At 40.6% G+C, this 18,635-nt stretch overlaps 1 protein-coding gene across 6 annotated transcripts in view; it reads left to right on the forward strand.

Annotated features, from left to right (window-relative positions):
* Positions 1–11,101, forward strand: part of LOC105474663 (phospholipase D family member 5) — a 418,259-nt gene extending 407,158 nt beyond the window's left edge. For all 6 annotated transcript variants that reach the window (XM_071073552.1, XM_011729479.3, XM_011729478.3 and 3 more), the window contains one exon: positions 3,970–11,101. In XM_071073552.1, the coding sequence (XP_070929653.1) occupies positions 3,970–4,226 (257 nt within the window). In that variant the 3' untranslated portion in view covers positions 4,227–11,101. The remainder of the gene's footprint in view (positions 1–3,969) is intronic.
* The last annotated feature ends 7,534 nt before the right edge of the window (positions 11,102–18,635 follow it).

The following is an 18,635-nucleotide window of genomic DNA, read 5'->3' on the forward strand; positions in this document are numbered from 1 at the left end:
AAGGGCGCAGGAATTCCTTTATCAGCCTGTGGAAGCTTCCCAGAGCCATGATTCCTGAGGCGAGCCTAATTAAAGCTTTTGAGTATCAGTAAAGATGCCGGATCTTGGCTCAATCCATTGAAGTCGAAGGAAAACAAAGCTGTATTTTATAGAATAAGCCTTCAAAATCTCGTAACCTCTCTCCCTCATTTTCCCCCCACCCCAGGCTGCCCCCAAAGCATATTTCTATGTATATTTCCTTCAGAGAGTATCGTCCGCACATGCACGGAGTAGAATTCTCAACATGGCTGTGATGCTCCTGACCTCGGGAGGTTGACGTTGTAGTCCAGGGTGAAGCACACAATTCCTGGCACAAAGGATGCCTTTAGGATCAGAGGCAACATGGAGTACAAGTAAAGTGTGGACCCTGGAGTCAGACCTGGCTTTGAACCTCAGCTCTGATGTTTTTCTATTCCTGCTTTGGACAAATTACTTAACCTTTCCGTGCCTTGATTTCCTCATCGATACGATGGAGTTCATATTACCACCTCAGGACAGCAGTGAAAATTGAAGAAATAATGTAATGAGATGATATATTCACTGCCCTTGTTACAGTGCCTGGCAACGGCTGTGGGGACGAGATTTTAGTCTCATATCCAAAAGTCCTTAAAGGACACACAAGACCACAGGAGCCTTTTGCTTACAGAATGAATAGAAGATACTGCCTGGCAAGGGACACTTGAGCAATGCTCAACCCACAGAAGCTACTAATCCCCAGTTTAGAGATCCAGTCTTGTATTTACCTGGCGCTGAGCATTTGCACAGAACTGCGGCCTCTGCGCATAGTCCCGTGTCTCAGAGGAACGGCCAGGACCACCACATTAGCCACGGGGGTCTCTGTGCAGAGACACCAGCACAGTATTATGTACCACTTGGGGGACAGTTCACTAATTTATTTCAAAAAATTCATCCAAAGCTATGTCTATCATGAAGCCACTGATAGTACCATTGTGCTGTTTATCCAGGGGGCAGATGATGGGTAGGGATGAGGGGAGAAGGATAAAGCAAAAGGGGGCAGGTCCTTCTCTCTGCCGATATTTGGTTTAGGGACTCGGTGTTCGTAGGCTCTGAGGAATAAACTTTAGGAGTAAAATGAGAGACAAGAAACCACCTTCTGATGTTCCTGGGGGTGCCAAATGGAAAAGGGACTTGGTATGTTTGAGGGCTCCAGAATACAGAGCAAAGACCAAAATACAAAAGCTACAAAGGAAGAGATACTGGCTGTCTCCATAGATGTGCTTTCTTCCAGCCGCTTCTCCCACAGATGACTGCAGGCCCTTGGGCCAGGGGTGCCCAGGGAGACGGATGATCTCAGCATCTTAGTGATCTCTGCAGCGGAAGCTGAGTTGCTGCAGAGGGGATGGAAGGCCAATATCTCCACCTAAAACCTGTCAGTTCCCTTTATGGAATCAGCTCTTACCCAAAGAAGAGAACAAAACTGGGAGCTTAGATCAGACCTGGCCTGGTGGTAATTTTGAAGATAATTTTGTCCACCTTGACATGGCTAGATATCTTTTAATGGGAATAATTCCTGGTTTATCATACAGTCTGGCAGACCTGGGTGCACCATTGATTAGCCATGTGATTAGGCAAATTTATTCACCCCTTTGAGTGGAAGTAAGTCCCACCAACCCTACAAATAATATATAGAAATACCAAGCAGCAGCTGGTTCCGGTGGTTGCACGTGTACTCACAGCTGCTTAAGAGGCTGAGGTGGGAGGATTGCTCGAGCTCAAGAGTTCAAGGCTACCATGAGCTATGATCAGGCCCCTGCACTCTAGCCTGGGCAACAGAGAGAGATCCCGCCTCTAAAAATAAATCAATCAGGCCCGGCACAGTGGCTCACACCTGTAATCCCAGCACTTTAGAAGGCCGAGATGGGTGGATCAGTTGAGGTCAGGAGTTCGAGACCAGCCTGGACAATATGGTGAAACCCCGTCTCTATAAAAATACAAAAAATTAGTGGGGGCATTGTGGTGGGCTCCTGTAACCCCAGTTACTCAGGGGGCTGAGGCAGAGAATTGCTTGAACCCATGAGCCAGAGGTTGCAGTGAGCCAAGATTGTACCACCACACTCCAGCCTGGGCAACAGAGCAAGACTATCTCAAGAAAAAAAAAAAAAAAAAAAAAAAAGAAAGAAAGAAAAGAAAAAGAAGCTACTCAACTACAGAGTAGAGTGTCCACAGAAAGCAAGTGGAGGGATGTGGTGTGTTTTTCTTATATAGGAGTCTTATCTGTGTAAAAGCTAAGCTAAGCTGTGTCTATGTGTGAGTAAGCTGACAGCATGACAAAATGTATTATTCTATCAATTTAAAGAAAACATTCTTATGTGTAATGACATTCTAGTGTGTAAGTACATAAAGCGTAACTATAGCTATCCTGAAAGCACATACTGTTATGGGTATTGGGACATCTGGACTTTCCACCGCTGTAGGACTGTATCCTTTGGGGTATCTTTGTTTTCTCAGCTGTAAACATCGATGACCATGGTTGTGACTGGCAAGGAACATGCCTTGTTAGTCTCAAGATGGAGCTGAACTGAAAATGGCATTACTCTAGCTCTCAGGCGCCACTGCTTCCCCTACACCTCGAAGATGGACTGCACGGGAGTGGCTTACACATTAGTCTCTTCTAGGGCAGATCCCAGGCTTACTCCTTTGTATGAGCTGAATCGTGTCCCTCCAAAAGTCATATGTTGAAGTCCTAACCCCAGTACCTCAGAATGTAACTCTATTGAGAGGCGGATCTTTAGAGAAATTGTCAAGTTAAAATGAGATCATTAGTGTGGCCTTAATCTAATATGAACGATGTCCTTGTCAAAAGGGGAAATTTGGACAGAGGCATGCATAGAGGGCAGACAACATGTTGGGAGGCTGAGGTGGGACGATCACTTGAACCCAGGAGTTCAAGACCAGCCTGAGCAACATAGCAAGACCCCATCTCTATTTAAAAATTTAAAAAATAAATAAATAAATAAATAAATAAATAAATAGAAAGAAAATAGAAAATGCCCATCTACAAGCCACAGAAAAAGGTCTGGAACAGATCCCTGCTCACAGTTCTCAGAAGGAATCAACCCTCCCAACACCTGGATTTTGTCTTCAGAAGCATGAGACAATTCATTTCTAGTTTCATCCACACAATTTGTGGAACTTTGCTATGGCAGCCCTGAAAACATGAATACACCACGTAACACGGGCAGTCATCCTTGAGAGGCTGTTCTCATAGCACCTGCCCCACTTCCTGGGCCAAGAGGCTGGATCCTGGATCTGGGAAATGATTTCTAGTCCAGTCGGGTGTTTGTTAGAAACTGAGTCTCCTTCTCTGGCTTGAGCGTTTTCTTTGATGTGAAAGCTTCAGGGACTTTTAATTAGAATCCCTCATTTGTTCACAGGGATTAGATGTTGTCTCTTTGAGAAGGTAGTAATTACTCACAGGATTTTTAAATGAATCCCTATATATTTTAAATGTTGCTGTATTTAGTGTGGCTTCAGGGACTTTTAATTAGAATCCCTCATTTGTTCACAGGGATTAGATGTTGTCTCTTTGAGAAGGTAGTAATTACTCACAGGATTTTTAAATGAATCCCTATATATTTTAAATGTTGCTGTATTTAGTGTGGCTTGGCTCGCTGTATCTAGAATGTCAATAAGAAATAACATTTACAAGAAAGAACAGCAGATTCCTTGTTTTGAGTTTCCACCGGAGCAAAGCTGAAGAAAACGCCAAAATAATATGCAAATATTAATATGCCATATGTAAGGCTTCCTGGATTTTTTTTTTTTCGGAGCTGTCAACACAATTCAGCCTCTCCGTTGTTATTTCTGGGTGTTGATGATTTTTAATAGAATCCACTCTGAATTTCATTATATTGGGTATGTTCCCAGTGGACTCTAACTCCTCAACATTATTTCTTTGTTTGTTTGCAGGAAATTTTGATTGGGTAGGGAATGATTTCACACAGAATGCTGGAACGGGCCTTGTTATCAACCAGGCAGATGTGAGGAACAACAGAAGCATCATTAAGCAACTTAAAGATGTGTTTGAAAGGGACTGGTATTCACCGTATGCCAAAACCTTACAGCCAACCAAACAGCCGAACTGCTCAAGCCTGTTCAAACTCAAACCGCCCTCCAACAAAACTGCCACAGACGATGCAGGCGGAAAGGATCCCTGGAACGTATAACGTGAATAAACAAACTGATAGGACAGTTCCATATTTCATATTTATACATAAAGGACTTGAGGAGAGAAAAAAACACTTTAATATGTCTCTTTTTTTAGGGAAAAAGCACACTTATAAAAAATATTCTCTGAACGACACATAATACCTATCTAACAATATCTTAGCGTTGTGTACACTGAAATTAAGACTTTTGTATTTGTTACCTCTGACAGAGAATGTCATTCTGGCGTAGAAGTTAGTTTTTACATTTGCATACAAATGTTAAGACTTTCATTCCTGCTTCTTTCTAGTTTGAGAACTTTTTCTGCTGACCTACCCGGTCAGTTGTTAGGAAGCTTAGCATGAGATGGGCTCTTTAACACCATTCTGAGAACTGCTAATTTAGAGAGAGAGGTGAGGATTTTTGCCTTGGAGAAGAGACTGATAAAACCAGTGTTGATCCTTGTAAATCGTCTCCAAGACCTACACAGTCAGCTAAGCGTGAACAGCTTACATCTCATGCCAGCCTTCAACACCCTTGAAAAATATCCTTTTCTGTCTTGCTCATTTTCTTCTTATACCATGGATTTTATTTGGTATCATTTTCTCTTCTCACAAAATGTTCCTATCATATTCTGTATTCAACCTCAACATTACTTCTAACTATGATAACATCTTTTGAAAACCTACAAATTTCTCAGAGTGGATACTACGTGGAAATAGCGGTCTTTCATTTTTACCTTTCAACTGAATCCTTTTTTCCCCTACCGAATTGGTATTTTAAAAAAACGACAGTCAGCAATATATGTCCTTTCTCTCAAGCTCAGATAAATTACGAAATTATGTGGCCACCTGCTTATATCCAGCAAGCTATCAAGTCTGCATTTTGGGAATAAAGTAGTTTTTCACATTTTTGTTCAGTTTATGGTATTATAAAGGAAAGATCTCTATGCTTCAGTGGATTTTAATTTCTTTAGAATCATTATGCTGTTAAGAGTATGCCAGCAAACATTTATAGAGCTATTTAATATACCTTGTGCTATTTAATATACCAAATGCTTTTCAGAGAAATGCAATTTAAATACTGTGCTTAACATATTTTACTAAGAAACAGAAATATTGAATTATTGTTCTATAATGTAATTGTGTGTTGTTGTTTTATATCTATACAATATATACCCCTGTATTAATGAAGACCATTGCTACACTAGGGAGAGGCATGGCCTCTTCAGAGCCCACAGCAGGTGGCCGGGATGTCCAGTTCCAATGTTGTTCCCGACTCTGTGACTCAAAGCAGAGCTTCTCACTGCTTGGCCTCGGGCTTCTCTTGGTAATGTAGATAGTAATACTCACCTACCTCGCAAGGATGTTGTCACGGTAGGAAATATTTATAACTTGTTTTGAAATCAAAAGAACCTATATAAATGCTAAGCATTACAATATATAATCTTTTTCTTGAAATAATCTTTGTCATATCTTGATAGAATCAACACCAGGTCCTCCCCAAGAATCCACAAAGAAAAATAAATTCACAGCTTGCAGTTGCAAATGTGGGTGAAAAGAACACGGCACCACAGAAACCCTGGTAGAGCTCTGGATTGTCAACATTTCAATGGAACATTGTGTTGGGCCGCTTTGGCAGGAATAACATCAACACAACACTAGACATCGTGCTAGAGCTTGTTCTTCAGGACCATAATATACATGTATTTTCAGAGCAAGGAAACATTCAATTATTCTTTTTCATTTCTGGAGACTTGATTTCTAAATGCCAAAAAAGTGATCGAGGAGCCTATGAATCTTACCCAATGGATTTACTTAATATAGAAGGGCTATGATAACTTCCCTTCTTGTTATTTGCAAGTATTGCTTCACTAGATATTTAACCAGTTGATCAGGAGAGCTGGAAGGAAGCTGTATTTTTAAGGGTAGAATGTTTTTATGACTAACTGGGAGATTCTCACTGAAATTCCTCATCAATAATAGCCAGCCCATAAGACTCTAAATATTTGCCATATACACAATCCATGTTTGAGTTGGGAGTTATAACTCTGCCAGTTATCCCAATAAAGTAAACGTGGTTTTGGTGATGATTTTAAAAAGAAAGTAGGCTGGGTGCAGTGGCTTACGCCTGTAATCCCAGCGCTTTGGGAGGCCAAGGCAGGAGGACTGCTTGAGGCCAGGAGTTTGAGACCAGCCTGAGTAGCATAGTAAGACTCTGCCTCTAAAAAAATAATAAAGAAATAAAGGAAAGAAGGAATCAGAGTAGGAGTGGAGACAAACCTACCAAGTTCACACTCAGACAAACAAAAGCAACCTGGGTTGGTTTTAAAAAGGATGTCTAAAGGGAGAAAAAAACAACCACAAGAACCAAAACTTGTTAGTTCTCAAGTTGTCCCCTGAAGTATTCATCCACAGCCATGGGACACTCATAGGCTTGGTGTCATGGGGCCTCTTCACTGTCACTTATCTGCTGTATGTGCTACGAGAAGAGAATGTCCTCCTTTATGGAATGACCAGCATTGCCATTACCTTTTGAGGCCTCGCAAAATGCCACCACCAGGAGCTGCATCCCAGGCTTTTCTGCCAAGCAGCAGCAGCAGATGCCTACCAGACACAGCAAGCCCCTAATCAGGGGAGTCTGGGCAGCGGTGGTGACTCCACGGGGCCACACTGTCCCTCTGTGGCAGCCAGGAAAGTGGCCCCCATACCAATAGTGTCCGAAATGGGTTCATGTCTCCCAAGAGAACATTTCATTCTGCAGAACTTTCTCTTTCATTTGGATGCTTTATCTATCCCTCTAGAGATGGCTTTCCTTTCTTTTAGACTTGGTGTCTGTGCTAAACAAACTATCAACCTCCATTCCTCCCACCCCCCAAATATCCCAGGAATTACTTTTCAGGAGGAAAAGAATGCAAAACAAAAAAACATGTTAATCTGACACCTTCTGATGGATGTCCATGTCCATGCCAGAAATTACGAAGAGCAGGGTGACTACTCCCCATTAACATTCCCAGATTTATTTCCCAAGAGGCAAAAAGGAAAACAAACACAATTAGAGACTATACTTTGGATTTCAGTACCACTAACACTAACTTAGTGCCTTATTTATCCTCAAGTGTTGATTTTAAACAATAATTTATTCTATGAGAACACTTCTCTCTCCTGTGGAATTCAAGATGACCTTCCCATGGGCCTACCAGTTGAAAACTGCCATTAGAGCACGGACAGTTTTTATGCTGCCTGCTCTCTTCCCAAGCCCCATCACCATATCCCCCCAAATCAAATCATTGCACACACCATCAAAGATCAATACTGTGGGCCTCCACTGCATTGCCACTGGCCACTAGCCTATCAAATAATTGAATCACTGCTTATCCAACCATTGGAGAGGAAGTGGAACAGTGAGATGACATCCATGCTCTGTAAACAACAAGCTTTAGGTACCTGAACCTGATAGAAACAAGGAATGCCGGAAATGTCCCCACTGACTTAAAAGAATCCTGTCAAGAGATGCTGCACAGACTTCCTAGGTCCCGTGGCATAGAGAATGAAAACTAGCGTCTTTAACAAGTCGAAGCAGACAAAGAAACGAAAGGTCTGCGGACACCGTTTGCATCTGTGTAACTCTGGGCACCACTTTTCCCGTTCGGGCTCTCTCTGTGCTACTGCTTGTCTCATGTCCGATGCAGTTCTTAGTGAGAGGGGTCTGATCACATTTTTGGTTGATCTCACCCTTCGAAAAATGTGGGGTTTTTTTTGAAATGCAGTTAATGGTTTGTTACAAGTGCCTCGATGAACCTGGGATTGATAGAAGCTCATTTCCCGCCAGCCTGTGGCTATACTCAGTGACTCTGATTCATTCTGTTTGTTTTTAGGAACTTTTATTGAACTAAATTCCAGGACGAGGTGGGGGGAAAGACCATAAGAATTTCTTGATAAGATCAGATCCAGGGTCTATCTGTCTCAGGAATTCTATCCTACAATTCACTTTTTTTTTTTTTTTTCTCCATACGAATGACCACTGGTGTGTGTTTCTGTGTCCAAAATTCATTTCATTATTTTTAACTTTAGGAATGCAAAATGCTGCCATTACTTGCATAGAACAGTCACTTCCTATAATGAAAGATACTTTGTTATTGTTTATTCAAACTCAGTCCTTACAAACAGCCCCACATATCCTGGACAAATGTTTCATTCCTTTATCTTTCTGTATTTATTCCCAATGATCTGGTGTGCTTTATTATACACCTTTTAAAGGCGGAATTAATATAACTTCCATTTATTTCCAAGGTAGATAAATTAACCTATTTTCAACATTTTCCAATTTGATTTGAATCAGCATCTTTCATTTTCCTTTTCTATGTTGTTAACAAAACAGCTGCTTACCATTTTCACCTTATTGACTTAAATCAACGGAGGCTTTTGAACAGCCCTGAGGTCAACCCCAGTTCGCAGCTTATCTTTCTCATTTGAGAGAACTCCCATCTTTGGCTGAATTATGAAGATGCTGCTTTTTACAGTGACTCAGTGGGTATTCCTCAGAAGTTTCTCGAAGACGTAAAAATGAAATTTTCTTATTTTTGACCCATTAGCAGTCTTGTACTTACAGAGTTCTAAAACTTCGCTGGTCATTTACGCTTCTTTTGGCAATTTGAAAAAAAGAAGTTATATTTAATAGACTATTCCACATTTTCTTTTGCTATGTTCAACTACTAAACTTCTAATTCTGTTACAAAAGGTATCTTGAATTTTTTAATGTTCGTTTATGTACATAGGATAAACTTGTACCTGGATATAACTATATTATTAACCTTAAGATCCCTAAATAAATTGGTTCGATAAAGGGTTGAATTTGGGGGAATCATTAAAATTCTCAAACCTTTCGTATAACCAGATGCTCAGTTTTTTCAGAAGTAAATATTAGATGGCTTTTTCATACTGTGAGATGAGGCATTTCTTTTTCTCCTCAAGCTGATCTCAGAAACAAATCAGTCTCTCATCAGTAACCAAACTGTACTGTGGTGAATTCTGAAGAAGGTAGATGCGACTGGTCCAATGGGCCCACTGTTTTGTATATTCACACAAGGAGGCATCTTTGAAACACTATGCCTATCTCTTACAAAAAAAAAAAAAATTCCAATAAATGTTCATTCTGAGTAAATTATCTTTTAGTGAAAAAAAAAAAAACAATCATAGAGACCCCACTACAGAACCTAGTGTTTGCTCAACAAACCCACATTGAATCTCAGGTGTAGAGCACACCTTGACAGCCATCTCAGCCAGCTCCCCCAGTGTGTAAATTCCCTTCCCACTGGGGCACTTAGAAGTTGACAACCTAGAGTCTCAGGATGGCCGAGTGGTCTGAGGCGCCAGGCTCAGGGTGAGACGCTGACAACCTACTTGAGCCAGACAACTTGGAGTGCTTTATATGGTTCCTTTCTCAAGACCCACACAGGATAAGATGTGTTGATTTACTAAAGTAATTTGGATTTGAGGCAGTCTTATCTCTGAAAGGATATGCACAATATGTAATAAGGTGGGTACTCTTTTCATAAAGAGAATCAATATGAGAGGCAGATTTTTTTTTAAAAAAAACTATCATTTGAGAGGTTAGCAAAGGCTTAGAAGTGAACTTTGAGTCTGCAATAGTCAATAGTATTCTGATTTTTATCGGCATTTCTGAATGCTACAATTTTGTGGTTTTTTAAAAATTGGGCTGTTTGATGACAGTCATGTACAAGGAGTCCAATTAAATCATAGTAAGGGTGAAGATTATTTGTGATTTAGTTTTGAGAGATAAATTAGTAAGGAGAAAAGATCTCTTTTTATGAAGTGGATATCTGGCTCTCAAACCCATTCCTTTTGGCTCAGATGTTAAAAAATTATTAATTCCCTTACGGACTCTCCTATTCCCCATGGGCAGAAAATTCTGAAAAACAGATGAGACATTCTGAGCCCCCTGCAAGACAAACACAGGTGGTTTCTAATTTAGAGTTTTCCCACACAAATGCACAACAAATCTTGGAAATGTGACCTCAATTCCCAGGATTAAAAACATTGAAATTATATGTTACTTTCCAATGTAAGTGGAGGATGAAGATCTTTAAAGACAACTCAGAAAATATCCAGTAACATTCAAATCAGAGCGTGATCTACAATTTCACTTGTCATTACTTAAAAGCGAAGACTAGCTGCTTCTTTAAAAGGGGCGAGTTACTAAAGGCAACATCCTAGAAAATGGAATACAAAGAAGGCAACACCTTATTTTCAGCAAAGTTATAGTACTGATAAAGCACTTTGAAAATCCTCTGTAGGCAAATGTCATTGAGAAACAAAGGCGGGTTTGTCCCCAGTGATAAAGCTATCTCTTATTCATATTTCATAGGTGGATCTATAGTTTTCCTGGTGTCTTGGAGAGACCCTACCTCCACAGCTCCTGCAGGAGCAAAACTGTATTTTCTGCCATGTGAGCTCTCTACACTGGCCACAGCTGATTGTACCAAGGTTCAGTACCTGACCCAAAGAGACTCATTTGCAGGCCAGAGGGTGGCCTAAGGAATGAAAGTGTACCTAGCAGTGGTATTCTTTTTTGATGGCACCTGGCCCAACCAGTCACAGCCCTCTTTTAGGGAGTTTGAATACCAGAAAGTAAATGATGAGTAGGAAGCGCAGCCAAAATAGACACAGTCACCGCAATGGTGCCTCTGAGAGCAGTGACAGCAGTTACTTCTGCAGTCAAGACAATTTGAGTTCTTGTTGATTCGCCATTTCTGCTCTTAGGTTACTGGAGAAATACTTGATTCCTGAACAATGAGTCTGGACTTTGTAGTTCCTGGGTTGCTTTTTTTTCTTCCTATGTATTGACATAAATAAACTCACGTTAGCTGAAGTAACCTGACTGTGTGTCTGCTCTTTGAAACCTGGAAGGGCCTAACTAACACGACAAAGTGAAAGCCGTCCTCATTTTTAAGTAGCTTGGAAGGAAAAGAGGAAAGAAAAAGAAACACTGTAGTATACCTTTTGGGTCGGACGGAGACTCATGTCAGAGATCTCCATGGTGAAGCATGTGGATCCATGCCATGAGGGTTAAATATCAAATCAATAGTAATCAAATGTGTTCGACTCACAAAGTATGTTTGAAACATTGAGCATGGAAATGCAAAAGTTAGGAAATGACTACATGATAGACATAGAGGTTGTTAGAGCTGGAGAGTGAATTAAAACTCTCGAAGCCCAGACCCACTATTTCTCTATATGAGGAAAATGAGGCGTAGAATACACAGAGTTAAGTAGAGACAGATGTGTTATAAAGTTAGATAATGTTTTAAAATACACAGTCTAATGATTGACTTAACAAGTGCAAAAGTTGCTAATAGTATGCTGAATATTTGGTGTAAGGAGGTAGTTTACAGAAATGTGTAGAAGACAGAAGCGAAATCACTCCTGGGGGTCCGATGAAGCAAGGTGGGTCTATTGAAATGTCATAGGAGGAAATGGAGGAAGTGGGGGTAGTATCAAGACACGTTTATCCTGCATGGCTCCCAGCTCAATTTAAGTAGAGATAAGTAATATCAGAAGGTCTAGGGTGAGATGATTTTTAAGATTATTTATTTACTTTGGTGGTGGTGTGTTAGATATTTTGTTTCACATTTAGCCTGTGGTGGACACTCATTCAAAAGTAAAAAGAATGTCATAAGCTACCATTTAGCATATGGGTTGAAAACAAAATTCTGTATTTTGGAGTTTGTCACTCAGCCAGTCAGTTTGTAGTTATTTATATAAAAAGGATACAAGAGCTGGAACATTTAAGGAGTCTAAGGTCTGCAGACAGTGATATATTGCTGAATTGTTCCTATGATCATGCAATTTGGGGAGCCTAGTTATGTTATGCCATAGTGTGATGGTCAATTGTATGTGTCAAATTGACTAGGCTACTGTCCCCCGTTACTCAGTGACACACAAACTGAGCCAGGTGTTGCTGTGAAGGCTTTCTGTGGATGTCATTAAAGTCTATAATCAGATTTTTTCACTAAGAAAGATTTTCCTCGATAATCTTCAGTGGGCCTCAAAAGGTCTTAAGAGCAGAACTGAGGCTTCCCTGAAGAAGAAATTATACTTGTAGACTACAGCATCAGCTCCTGCCTGAGTTCCGGCTCACCCTTCCTGGTGAGCTGCCAATGGATTGTGGACTTGCCTAGCAACCCCCACAATCACGTAAGCAAATTCCTTTCAATAAATCAATTTATGTGTGTGTGTGTGTGTGTGTGTGTGTGTGTGTGTGTGTGTGTGTGTATGTATATACTGGTTCTATGTCTACAGTAGAATTCTGATACGAATAGTAATAAATAATCCCCAAATCTTAGTGGTTTAAAACCACAAAGGATTTTTGTTGTTGTTCACACTACATATTCATTGCGGGTCAGCAGGGGTGCTCAGCTCATCCTGGCCATTTAAAGATCCAAGTTGACAGAGCAAATGTTGCTGGTCACCATGCCAGAGGGAAAAGAGATTGCTGGAGCGTCTTACATGAACTATTAAATTCTCTGACCAGGAAGTAACACATGTCACTTCTGTTTACAACACAATGGCCAGAGCTAGTCACATCATTTTACCTAGCCTAATGTTGAGAAATACAGTCCCACCAGCATTTCTGGAATGGTGGAGAAACCAACACTATACTAGTGTATAGTATTAATGACTAACAGTTAATTTCAAAAAACAAACTTATCAATGAGCTTCTCATTTAAAGACAAATTCATGAGGACAAAAAGAAATGTTTAAGAATGATTAGGAATAAAAGAATTCCAAGATCAAAGTGACTCACTGAAGAAGAATGAATAAATGTAACAGTTCCGTAAGGTTTGCTGTTAGTAGCATTAAAAAAATAAATGCCACGCTCTGAAAATTTACTGAGATGTCAACCAGTTGACTTAATGCTTAAGCAAGTAAAAAAAAAGTCACGAATGTAAGTTCAGATAACTTTCTTTAAGGTGGTCCTGGGTTCCAGATATCTAGATAGGTGAACTTCAGTGCCTATCAACCTCTAAAATAACAGATAAATAAGAGCATAACCAAAGAGGAATATTCTCAACTGAGTTTTGTAGGCTTATTGAAAGTCTTTCTATACAAGGAACCTCAGTTTGCCTTTGACTTTCATGAACTCATCTTTTAATGTATAGTATTTCCCTTTACTATGTAGGTTTCCTGGTCATGAATCTTTATTTTCTTTATAATATAAAACTTATTTTTTATTTATTTAATTTTTTTTGTTTTTTGTTGTTGTTGTTGTTTTTTGAGAAAGAGTCTTGCTTTGTTGCCCAGGCTGGAGTGCAGTGGCATGATCTCAGCTCACTGCAAGCTCCACGTCCCGGGTTCATGCCATTCTCCTGCCTCAGCCTCCCAAGTAGCTGGGACTACAGGCGCCCGCCACCACACCAGGCTAATGTTTTGTATTTTTAGTAGAGACAGGGTTTCACCATATTAGCCAGGGTGGTCTTGATCTCCTGACCTCATGATCTGCCCGCCTTGGCCTCCCAAAGTGCTGGGGTTACAGGCGTGAGTCACCGCGCCCAGCCAAACCTATTTCTTTAATCCGTGTTTCCCACCCCCTTTTAACAAATAATGTGTTTCTTACTTGTGCATTACCAATTTATCTTAAAATTATATCCCTGGAAGCAGAAGGGCTTTTTAACAAGATGTCATATATTCTCCAAAAAGCTTATCTTTCATGCATGCTGGTTTTAAAGAATCAAGCACATAACAAATAATATTGTGTTTATGTGTGAAATGACATACAGGGGAGAACCATTCAATGTCACTAATATTGATTGAACTCCAGTTCTGTGCAATCCTGGAGTTGTTGCTTTGGAACAGGCAATAATGAACGAGACCTGCCCCTGTCCTCAAGGGGCATCTAGTATGAAAAGCAAACCCCAACATGACTATGCAGTTTGAGTAAATAATATTCTAGCACTTGCCTGCCACCGTGTCCTGACCAATCTCATCAGTAGAAGTGTGGTTTAAAGCAATTTAGTGCAGATAAATGTTTCTCCAGAGAGCCAGGAGAGGATGGAACGGTCAGGAATAATGCAATGTGTCAAAACCAGCTGGGCCGCTCACTACAGGGGCACACACTTTTTTATGAACCCAGCTAGGTTGTCCCCCAAAACCTTGCCTCCATTGTCATGAGCTGTGCGTATCAAGGGTTAGGGAGTGGGAGCAGTCCATCCTAGACTGCAGGCAATAGCAGCACATTTTATGGTGAGAATTTTAAAAACAGTAAAATCACTAAAAGTCATCTACTTCTTACTATCACCATCTACCAGCAATTCTAAACAATGTCAGTGATAAAATACCCCTCAGGGAAAAAAATTTTGTTGGTCTGTGTATTAACCAATTGACCACACCCAGAGAGGACAGCTGTCATTGCCCTGCCCTTGGCATACTACTATGCACAAGTGACAGTTTTTGGTTTCTGGAAAGGGTAAAAAAAAATTACATTATTTACCAGAAATCCCAAGGAGAGGCTGGGTGCACTGGCTCATACCTGTAATCCCAACACTTTGGGAAGCCTAGGCGGGTGGATCACCTGAGGTCAGGAGTTTGAGATCAGCCTGGCCAACATGGTAAAACCCTGACTCTATTAAAAATACAAAAAAAAAAAAAATTAGCCAGGCATGGTGGCGGGTGCCTGTAATCCCAGCTACTTGAGAGGCGGAGGCAAGAGAATTGCTTAAACCCAGGAGGAGGAGGAGGTTGCAGTGAGCCGAGATCATGCCACTGCACTCCAGCCTGGGAGACAGAGAGAGGCTCTGTCTCAAAAAAAAAAAAAGAAAAGAAAAGAAAAGAAAAGAAAAAGAATGCACTGATTTAGCAAATATTTAATAATGATATATTGTATTTCAAGTTCTGTGCTGAGTCCTGGGCACATCAAGATGAATAAGATAGCTCCTCCTCTCACGGACCTCAGAGTTTAGGGGAAAAGGAAACAAAAAAAGTGGGATGCTATGTTAAAAATTTAAATAATATTTCCCTTCCTACAATGATGAAGTAGGTAATGTCAATCAATCCATTTGCTGAAAACAACTAGAAAAGTTGGATTAACATTTTAACCCTACATTTGTTTGAATGCATCAGAGATACACCAAGGTAGGGAGGAAAACTGCATGGTCAAAATCAGAGAGATGCGCATTGAGAGGTGAGTCAAAAATTTGCAGCCAAGGGCCAGGCGTGGTGGCTCACACCTGTAATCCCAGCACTTTGGGAGGCTGAGGTGGACAGATCACGGGGTCAGGAGTTCAAGATGAGCCTGGCCAACATGGTGAAACCCTGTCTCTACTAAAAATACAAAAACATTGAGCCAGGTGTGGTGGCACATGTCTGTAATCCCAGCTACTTGGGAGGATGAGGCAGGAGAATTGCTTGAACCCAGGAGGCAGAGGTTGCAGTGAGCTGAGATCGCACCACTGTACTCCAGCCTGGGCGATAGAGCAAGACTCCATCTCGAGGAAAAAAAAATAAAAATGCAGCCACTTTTCCTCAGAGCTATCTACTGATTTCAGAAGCACAAATGCTAAACAGAGCTTTCAACAGATGCAAGGGATTGGAAATACAATACTGGAAATCAGACTACTAGGGGAGATGGGTCCTTATAAGACCCCAGGCTTTGGGTTGGGACTCTGATGAATAATACATGAGAAGTACAGATCAGTAAGAAATAGAGAAGCCCTATCAGAAAGCTTCAAATCATGTGTATCTCCTGTTGAATTAAGATGATGTGGGGTAAGGCCAGGTGCAGTAGTTCATGCTTGTAATCCTCACACTTCAGGAGGCAAAGGCAGGAGGATTGCTTGAGGCCAGGAGTTTGAGACCAGCCTGGTCAACATAGTGAGACCCCTCTACAAAATAAAAATTATCTCTACGAAATTAAAATAAAAATTAAAAAATTGGCTGGATAGGTGTGGTGGCACACACCTGTAGTCCTAGCTACTTGGGAGGCTGGAGCAGGAAGGTCGCTTGAGCCCAGGAGTTTGAGGCTGCAGTGAGCTATGAACACACCACTGCACTCCAGCCTGGGTGACAAAACAAACAATAAAAGATGACATGGGCTTAGCCATCTACAAGAAGCAAACAAATCTTCTGAGGGACTATAACATTCAAATGATCTTATTTTTTGAATATACTGTTTGGTACTCAATGAAAAGAATCTATTTAATACAAAAATTAACTCAAGATGGATTGAAGACTTACCTAAAACCATAAAACCCAAAACTATAAAACTATAAAACCCAAAATTATAAAAACCCTAGAAGACAAACCTAGGCAATATCATTCAGGACATAGGCATGTGCAAGGATTTCATGACAAAAATGCCAAAAGCAATTGCAACAAAAGCCAAAATTGATAAAGGGGATCTAATTAAGCTAAAGAACATCTGCACAGCAAAAGAAACTATCATCAGAGTGAATATACAACCTACAAAATGGAAGAAAATTTTTGCAAACTATGCATCTGACAAAGGTCTAATATCTAGCATCTTTAAGGAACTTAAATTTACAAGAAAAAAAAACCACCATTAAAAAGTGGGCAAAGGACATGAACCAACACTTCTCAAAAGAAGACATTCATGTGGCCAACAAGCATATGAAAAAAAGCTCATCATCACTGGTCATTAGAGAAATGCAAATCAAAACCACAATGAGATATCACCTCACACCAGTCAGAACAGCAATTATTAAAAAGTCAAGAAACAATAGATGAGTAGCTGGGATTACAGATACCCACCACCACTCTCAGCTAATTTTTGTAATTTTAGTAGAGACAGGGTTTCACCATGTTGGCCAAGCTGATTTTGAACTCCTGACCTCAAGTGATCCCCCCCAACCTCAGCCTCCCAAAGTGCTGGGATTATAGGCATGAGCCACCACATTTGGCCTGAAAAAAATTTTTAACACCTCAAAATTGTAAAGAAAACATGGGTGACTAAGACGCAAGAAATGAAATATAAGTGTTTTGGAAAAGAAAATGGGTGAGGACCATCCAAGCTGCAGAAGGTGTGAAACAAATGGATGTGGGGATGACTGAGCCAAATCTCAGGTCACATGTTTTTCATTTAGTTATAAGCTAGCTTTCAACCAAGCTATACATATTTTTATTTATTCATTTATTTTCTCTTGCTATATAGACTATAGGAATATGCTTGTTTTTAAATAAAAACACTGACCATACCTGGGCCACTCTTTTTATTCTTTTGTAAGAGTCAACGATAAAAAGTCCTAAGTCAAAAAATCAGCCTCCAATCTAGACAGCGGTTTGGAATATTATTTTTACCCCAGCAATTATCCCCTCTCCTGCCTGATAAAGTAGCTGAGCTGTGAAGTTTCAAAGTGGCACTTACACGGACATGACTGCACTTAGAAAACATGAACTTGAGTTGACATTTTTGAAAACGAATATACAGAGCAGTGAGATGTTTCTTGGTTCCAGAAGGTAAATCTTGAGTGTCAGCATTTGGTTCCTATAACTTACATGGAAAAATCCCTTTCTGGAAAAACTACAGATCCTGATTAAGAGTCTTTAGAGGAATCAGTAACCATCTCACAACATCACCCTCCTTGTCCTCCCTTCCATCCTGAGTAGGGGGTGGTGCCAGGTGAAACCCTGACCTCACTCACCATGGCGAGAGGCGCCACCAAGACAGAGACAGTCATAGATTGCTGTGTCCCCAGCACTGAGCACAACAGGAGGCTCATACTAGGTATATCATCAACAGTTGTTGAATGAATGAATGAATGAATGAATGAGCCTAATTCATTTTGCTAATGTGTTGCTCTCACGGCCATTTTCTGATGTGCAAATTGAAAGGACATGCCTTTCCATATGAATTGTCCACACATGAAGCCGCCCTTTCAACCATGATGTGGTTTTGGCTAACCCACTTATGTGCACTAGGACCAATCCTTGCAGGATTTTACAGATTCCTGATCAGCTGAGGTTTGAAACCACAAAGCTGTGCCACTGCACACACTCTTCCAGATGAAACCTCCTGAAGGGACACAGGCAGTTTCTACTCCAGCATGTGATGCCTGCAGAGTTTCCTGGTTCTCATGGCTTGGCCTCAGTGGATGTTGTTGAAATTAGTTGAATTTAGGGACTAGAAAGACCAGCTGGCTGCCATATCTGGGTTGACACCAAGGTTTGGATCCCCTTTTTCGGGACACCTTGCAATGATTGGGCTTAAGGAAGATTCATCCAGAATAACGATACTCAAGTGATTAATGTATAAGCTAAACTACCAACTCATTTACAATGAGAAATTCGACTTCTGACATCAGCCCATCTGCGTATTCTCTCTTTATAGGGAAGGCTACCTGGAAAGTCTGGAAGAATCATAAGCTTGCTTGGTAAGTTTGGAAATCCAAGTCAAGG

The sequence above is a fragment of the Macaca nemestrina genome, chromosome 1, assembly GCF_043159975.1.
Source record: "Macaca nemestrina isolate mMacNem1 chromosome 1, mMacNem.hap1, whole genome shotgun sequence".
Classification (NCBI taxonomy): domain Eukaryota; kingdom Metazoa; phylum Chordata; class Mammalia; order Primates; family Cercopithecidae; genus Macaca; species Macaca nemestrina.